Source organism: Nymphalis io, chromosome Z (assembly GCF_905147045.1).
Source record: "Nymphalis io chromosome Z, ilAglIoxx1.1, whole genome shotgun sequence".
Taxonomy (NCBI): domain Eukaryota; kingdom Metazoa; phylum Arthropoda; class Insecta; order Lepidoptera; family Nymphalidae; genus Nymphalis; species Nymphalis io.
Genome location: NC_065918.1, coordinates 3,042,039 through 3,050,158, shown reverse-complemented (window position 1 = coordinate 3,050,158; position 8,120 = coordinate 3,042,039). Strand labels below are relative to the sequence as shown.

The following is an 8,120-nucleotide window of genomic DNA, read 5'->3' as shown; positions in this document are numbered from 1 at the left end:
AAAATAATGGTATAATTTCTTCATAAATTATACGTCACATACATACATAATTAACTGTCTCAATTTTTTATTAATACTAAGATAAATAATATCTCCAAACATTAAACATAAATAACTATTTACAATTGTTGTAGTTAGAGAAATAACTTTAATGAGGTTTTAATGCTATTTAAAAAAATAACGCCAAGATACATTTCAACTTACTTTATAATGTCATATTTATTTAATAAAAATTAAAACCTACATTTAATTGTCATTGTGGGAAATTCTAAATAATGTTTCCGATTTTATTAAAAGCAAGATATTTTAGAGAAAATGTTGCTCTTAGAATATTAAATAACAACGGGTACGTAAAAACTTAACTTTATATTATAATTGAAGTATCTTAAGAATACCACAAAAATATTTATTACCAAACATGTATATATACAAATAAGAACAAAGCAGATACAATAGCGATGAAAATAAATAAATGGTTCTTTATTTGATCATACGAGCTTCATAAAATTTAATTAACTTAGCACTATAGCGTCCATCAAATATTCTCGTATTGCGTCTGTGCCTTTAGGCTGAAGCAGCAGCTCTGTCGCACGACATTAGGTTTTAAGGATGATATTTATTAATTTATTATTTTTTATGTTATTACTAATACAAGTAATATTTGTGTCAGACGGCTAAATATGACAAAGTTTGAATAAATAAATTAGAAGTAAATTGAAATTATAATGATATGAATATATAACCGAATATAATTTTAACCGAATATTGACCCGGATCAAACCCGGATGTGACCTGCCACTAAGATTTGATATGTTTTATTTGCGCTTTGCGGCAAAAGAAAACATTGTGAAGAAACCTGCACGTGTCACCATATATGTATCTAGCAACCCGCATTGAAACAGCGTAAAAGAATAATAAAATCATCCTTTCTTAATCAGGGGAAGGGTCTCAGTCCAACAGTGATGTACTCCTAATGTAATTCTATTCAATTAAAGTTTTCATCTTTATACGTAGATCATTGTATAGGTATAAACGGTGAAATTTAGGATATATTACTTTATAGGTTCATTTATATTTTAATAGAATATCTTCATTAAACCTTTCAAGGAAAGACAAATTATTTAATTACATATATGTTAAAAGTTTTAAAAGTAAACGTCTATGAAGGTGTAAAATGTTAAATTAATTTTAATTAATTCAACATTCGGGGCTCCCTCGCTTCTCACTTTAAAAGCCTCTGGTCCTGATTAACTAGCCCTGTGGCGATATTATCATACTTTATTGTTTTTTTACACTGACACTTTAATATACACGCGACGGTCATTGGATTCATTGGATTATGTTTTTGCGCTCTACGGTCCACTCACCGACACAATCCATTTTTTCGTTACAATTAACTTTCATAATCGTACTTTTGCACGTGCAGAAAGGATTTTAAATTTTCTCATTTTATAATTTTTTTAGTTAAATTATCTTTTCAGTATCATTGCAAGTTTCGTGTATACTTTTAGTGTAACACTTAACCCCTTAAGTATCTATTTTAATCATGCGTATTTTGTCGATCAATCGCTAAATCGATTATGATTTTGATTTATGGTCAATTTGAATTACCAAAAAAAGATTAAGAGAAAGAGATATATTTATGTACCGATTGTTCAATTGATTCAGTCCATTATTATTATTTTTAACCTTGCTAGTTAATTAACATATATATATAATGTTAAAAGACATTAAATAATAAGGAATGTTACTCAATACTTATATTGTTGACTAAAAAATCTGCTGTCTAGTCTCGGTTTTTTAAACAGTATTCATACATAATTGAATTAGATTTTATTAATGTGTGTTCCCTATGTGTACGGTATAAAAGACCTTTGTGCTGGTTCTTCTAAAGTACGACTCAAAACTGCTTTTAAGCGTTTATTTGAATAAAAAACATGTATTTATGTTGTTAATTTTTATTATTATTTAAATATTTTTCTAATTCCGTTCGTTTTAAATCTATTAATGTTCTATAAAAACATAAATCGAACCGTGCGAGAATTGTTTTAGTTAATTAAACACTGCAAATATGTATATTTAATCAAAAAATATATATATGAAAACCAAATTTTAAACAGTAGTAAGGAGTAATCCTAATATTTCGATTGTGACGCTGTCTGGGAATAAAACCATGCAATAAAAAAGAAAAAAAAAAGAAACATACAACAAAGGCACAGACGTCTGTGGTTATTCGTTGAACTTAAGAAAAAAACAGCCGTACGCAGCGAAACAGAGAAATCAATGGATATTGAAAGCTTAATATTATAAATGCAAAAGTGATTTTGTTTATTTTTTGTTTTGTTACGCTTTCACCAGCTCCTCATAAGTATTGCATACACGTTGTCAGGGATACAAAAAAGTACACACTAACCTAACATTTACCCTCTCTTTCTTTTTTCTCGCTGGAAACACATTTACGTCTTTCCCCGGTGTGTGGGACTCGCTGGCGCTGAAGGCGCCGTAATAACCACTAAAAACCAGCGGACCCACTCCGTCTTGTCGGGGGACGTCACGAGATCGCTTTCCTATACTACCATGTCGTCCCGACGGTTGCCCCGCCTCTGCGGGTTCAAAATCCTAAGGGGTTCTTGGGATACAGAGACCGCCTAGCCCCGGTGACACTCACGGCGGGAGGAAAAGATGCGTATAGCGCCGACGTCTTCTCCCCGGTCTTCTTCGGTGAAGCGGGTCAGCGGAAGCACTCTCCTCACGCTTCCGTTACTGCTCCGTGGCCTCCTTCTGCGACATAACATTTTCGCAGAAGCAGACCATCTCCATCTAGTACCTCTCGCTACCAAGCATGACATTTATCACGCTCGGCAGCGAAAGGTCTCCGCCGATTAAAGTCGCCAAGGAAGCTGAGGCTCCCAAGCGGCACACTCCATCAGAGTGTGGCACGCCGTGTCCGTAACACCTCCCCCCTCTCACGTCGCCGCATGAGTATTTTAGTAATTTACATTTAAAAAAACATAAAAAAAAACACAAAATATGTCATTTCTAATACTGGCTTGAATAAAATATAAAAAAATACGCTTTATACTTGAACGATTTTCACTTCACAATATCAATTGAACAATTCAACAATTCATCTGCCATTCAGTGTTCATTTTATATTTAAAATCATAAAAAAAGTCAGATTCGTGGATGTCTGCCTATCCGATTGTCGTCGTTTTCAGAAGCATTCTGTACATCAGTGTCAGAGGCAGACGCGAGCAAATCATGTAGTACCCGCGCTTTTTACAATTTCGATTTACGCTGTCAATTGATAATGCAGCGATTCCATGGTGACAGACGACACTTAGTGTTTGACGAATATTTCTTATCGTACAATGATCACATTGCTATAAAACAAACGATATGACGACAACGACAATTGATATGGGCAGTAAGAACGTAAACTGGGAATATTTTATTTATTGTAATGTATTTGTATCATAAATGTACATAAATTTTAGCTTTCTGCACTTCTTATTCAAATAAACTCTAACCATGCCAAATTTCACAACCGTGCACTAAAAATGTACTTAAAAAGGAGAGCAATGTTTTGTCTTTACATAAAATATATAGATTAAAAATGATGTTTGCCGAAAGAACGAGTTATATAGATATTTTGCTCGCCAGCTCCTTAGGTATAGTAGCGCTGCCCGATAGAAATGTATATGACATTTCTAGTCTGTATTACAATGTAATATAAAAAATATCTTTATTTCTATGCATCATTTCACTATCTGGTAATCTCGTTCTTCCATTCTTCTCTTTATAAAACAATATTGTTCTGTGACTTCACATTAAAAATAAACCAATCGTGTTCCAATTCTGTCAGTACTACTACTAAATTATTCCTATCCGTTTATAAATATACCTAGCAAACGAACAAGTAGATAATTTAAAAGTAAGCAACAGCCGGTAAAGGTCCTGCTGCAATGCTGGGAAAAGAGTATATTATACTCCTCTGGTATTGAGGAGGTTATTTTGGTTTGACACATGTAGGTTTCTACGCGACGTTTTTCTTCACAAACGAAAACAAGATGAATTGTAAACACAAAATCAAAGATGATGCTCGCCCGGTTTAGAACCCATAATCGCGTTCTATTTCGGTTTAAAACGCTTAATTAATTAAAAAAACTAAATAATTAACATGAATTAGTGGCTAGTACTTATTAGAAATTTTCGAACTTTTATTAACGAAAGTTATAAAGGTTACTTTACAACCGCAAAAGCCATTATTTAATATCCTTTTTTATTATACTTATGCTAAAAAAAACTTTTAATGACTATTTAACATAATATAATATGTATGAATATATTTTGATATTTGATACATGTCGATGAAGTTAATATGGCGTTGAAAAAAAAAATAAAGTTTTTAAAATGACAGGCCGTCAATGTTCTAGTTTGACAAAAGCCTTTAAGCTTATTCACCCTCGCTTAGTGCTCTACTGATTAGAGGATATATCCTGATGTCTTTAAATATATAACTTGAGGTTTCTACAGTATTTTCAATGATACAACTTATTTTGTGCCGCTACTTATCTTTAATGTTAATTACATGAAATCTGTTACTCGGTTATGATGTGGGAAATATTGTGTGGATGCCTGCTTGCATTTGGATGAAAATCTGCCATATGCCAAAAGTTCTCCTCAAAATTTACAGGCTGTTACTTATTACTGTATTTTTATTTCTAGCTCATTGCTGTTTCCATCGATTGCGTATTTTAATAGAAGAGTAGTATGTAGTGGAAAAAATACATGTTGCGACGAAAAGTCTGGAACTAGCAACAGTCATCGAATAATGTTCCAGCCCTATGTGCCACCGCCAAAAAAATCACATGATGACAAAAATATGAGTTTGAATCGACCCATGTCACCGCATCTAACTATATATGCACCTACTTTGCCAGCGATGACGTCGATAGTGCAGCGCATTACTGGTTTGTTGTACTGTTGAACATACTACATGTAGGGCTTTATTGGATTTAGTGGACCCTTTAGTGTTTGATGATTAATTTTGTACTGATTACGAGTAGTTTGATTAAATCAATAATAGCTTGAACACGTTACGTTGCACAGTACGTTGCAATGAAATTATTTTTTATTTAAAATTTTAAAACAAGGCTTTCACGCCGTATGCTTAGATTGATTTTGGTGCTATGCAAAAAATCTTCGAAGACAAAAAATCATTACATTTTCATCGGTAAAATATAAAGCATACGGATCGAATAAAGAAACATTGATTCAAAAAAATCTTTTAACTGCCTAATCTTTTATAAGTAACATATGTTTCTAATTCAAATATGTGTTTTTCTATTTGTTTCAGGTATTATTGTAACATTCTACGCTCTACTATTATCAGGTGGTAGTTTGTTCCTGTCCAACGGAGTCGAAACTTACGTGTCCATGATACAAAGTCTAGATCTTTCAAGACCTTTAATTTTCATTATAAAAATAATCTTGGGTGCCCCGTTTGTGTATCACTACTTCAATGGCATTCGATTTTGTATGTGGAATGCTGGAAGATGGCTGGCGATGAAGGATGTCTATGAAACTGCAAGAAAAAGTTTCATAGCAACCGCGGTTGTAACATTACTCTTTGCATTGCTTTGAATAAAATATTTTCTTATATTATGTTATTTCACAAATTATATAAATTATTTGACTGTTTTTAATTTACTGATTTTAACTATATTTATCAATCATTATTTATTGTACTGCTAAATAATAATGGTATTGGTATGATCTAATTTGAAGGGAGAGTGATCCAACAGGCTATCACAGGTACCAAGAAACGAACATCTTAGTTGCAGATGATGACGGACGGTCTACTATGGCGGCTACCTATTATGTACTAAAATTTTACAAAATATTACTATTAATACATAATGAAAAAAATAATATTTTTTAACTCTCATTTTCAATAATAAAAGAGTATTTCAGATTAAAAATCCATTTAATTGTTAGTTTTCTTAGATTATGTTATATAAAATTAATTGAAGTTAAATTAAATTGAATTGAATTGTACAAATAAAATTGACTACATTAAGTAACAACCTGTAAATGTCCCACTGCTGGGCTAAGGCGTCATCTCCCTTTTTGAGGAGAAGGTTTGGAACTAACTGACTTCATTAAATTAAATTATATTAAATTTAAATAAATATAAATTTAAAAAAAGAAGATTATCCAACTGCGCAAATCGTACTAATAGTGCCCAAGTGTGTGCACAAACACAGGTGCACTCTCTTTTCCCTCACTCTCGTAATACGATGTGACAGCAACTCAAGAACACCGGAAAGGGTTCAGGCGCGGAATTAACGGCTTTACGTGCTTTCCGGGGCACGGGAATGTACACACTTCAGATTCCGGGCTGCTATTGAGAATCTTCGAGAGAAAAACTCAATAAATTTTTATTAGCCCGACTTGGGATTTGAACCCAGGAACTCGGGATCCGCGGCCTTACAGCCACTGGATCATTTAGGCATTATATATTTTATATTCAATTATTTTTTCGGATCTAATGAGACATTTCAAACAACTTGTAGAATACAAAAAATGAAGGTTTTTACAAGTTTATAGCTTATAAAAACCTTCATTCTTCATTATCTCAGATACCAATATCCATTAAACGTACTTAGGTCATTCTTTTTATATTGAGTATTAACTTCTATTTCAAATTGCAGTCTATTGTGGCTTAAGAGATTAGCTTTGTTGGACGGTATTAATGTCGACATCAAATAAGCGATAGACTCGAATTTATTTAGATTTTTAACTTACAATACTTAAAACATTCCACATAGAACACCCCTGGACTCTTTTTCACTTATATAAAAGTAAATTATATTTGTCTACCTCTCTTTAATGACTGTGATTTGGTTTGACCAATGAAAGATGGCACTGTCTTGCGCTATCTTGAAGTCTAAACCGTGCAGCGGACAACAAAACGGAGCTCCCAATATTTCAGAGCTTTAAGTTAATAGTTGTGTGATATGAATTAAAAGTTATCCCTTTCTCCCTCAGGAATAACTTTTACCTAAAGGATAACTTTTAACCTTAATCCCTTTCAACTTAAATACAATTCGTATTTATGCAACCGGCATTTGCAAAATAAAATTTTGTTGTTAAGCGCTCTTGGTTTTGATTATCATGTTTAAGGTCTTGCATATGAGCATACATTGTTGTAATATTTATTTGCATATAAAAAATCTACTTTTTGTATATTAAAAAAGGCTCATATTCCATAAAAAATGTTGATTGCACTGCATAATACTTACCTCAATATATTTTTAAATAAGGAACGATTTAATTTCGTGACACATCGCTATTTTTCTAAAAGCGCAGCTTTATTCTGAACGCATATTTAATATTAATTAGATGGTAACAGAAATACCTAGGTTGTATTTCTAGTGTTTTACTATAAAAAAACCTAAAGTGACCTTTTCTTATTTTTGTTGAGCGAGTTTTTAGATGCTTAATATGTTGCAGGAATAGTTAATTTGTTATCAATATTATATATGCCTGTGTGTGAAATTAGTGTTTGTGGTATAAAAAATATATTTTTGTACAGTAAAGAACTTTTTTGTTGCTTAAAGAGAAAAATATATGATACAGTGCTTATTTTTATATTTTTGAATCATTTGTAGTACTAGATTTGTTCATCAATTGATTTATTTGTATTGAAGTAATTTGTTTCATGTAAAGTTATTTTATTGATGATTATATAATATAATAGCCTATATTCGTGATACAGGTAGCCTCATTTAAATACTTTTCAATAGTCATACTACAGTACTGAAAAATTTTTAAACTTACCACCGGACCAGATTAACCGGCAAAAAACTCAGTAGTTACTTAGTATGTTAATGAGATTTATTTTTCTGATTTCACTCGATAAAGCACATTTAATTCATGTTGTTACTTGCATCTGATACTCATACGCGAACATTAATTACGTGCCATTTGCATATGTTTAACTAACGTCTGACTAACAAGGCTTTTTGGTCGAAAGCAAAGTAAATCCAGTTCAAATTTATTCAAACAACATTAAAATATAAAACATTCTATGATAGAAAACAATCGCGACGTAG

General features: G+C 32.0%; 1 protein-coding gene across 1 annotated transcript; it reads left to right on the top strand.

Moving 5' to 3' along the window:
• Nucleotides 1–221: 221 nt before the first annotated feature.
• On the top strand, nt 222–5,693 carry LOC126780329 (succinate dehydrogenase cytochrome b560 subunit, mitochondrial-like). The gene is made up of 3 exons (XM_050504714.1): nt 222–346; nt 4,729–4,973; nt 5,360–5,693. The coding sequence occupies exons 1-3, from the start codon at nt 276–278 to the stop codon at nt 5,644–5,646; spliced, it is 603 nt and encodes a 200-aa protein (XP_050360671.1). The 5' UTR covers nt 222–275; the 3' UTR covers nt 5,647–5,693.
• The last annotated feature ends 2,427 nt before the right edge of the window (nt 5,694–8,120 follow it).

Bases quoted from the DNA above. Each gene is read 5' to 3' on its own strand.
- LOC126780329 (XM_050504714.1), top strand. From the start codon at position 276: ATGTTTCCGATTTTATTAAAAGCAAGATATTTTAGAGAAAATGTTGCT. The intron at 347-4,728 runs GTACGTAAAAAC...TTTTATTTCTAG, and splicing joins AGAATATTAAATAACAACGG to CTCATTGCTGTTTCCATCGA. The intron at 4,974-5,359 runs GTTTGTTGTACT...TATTTGTTTCAG, and splicing joins GATAGTGCAGCGCATTACTG to GTATTATTGTAACATTCTAC.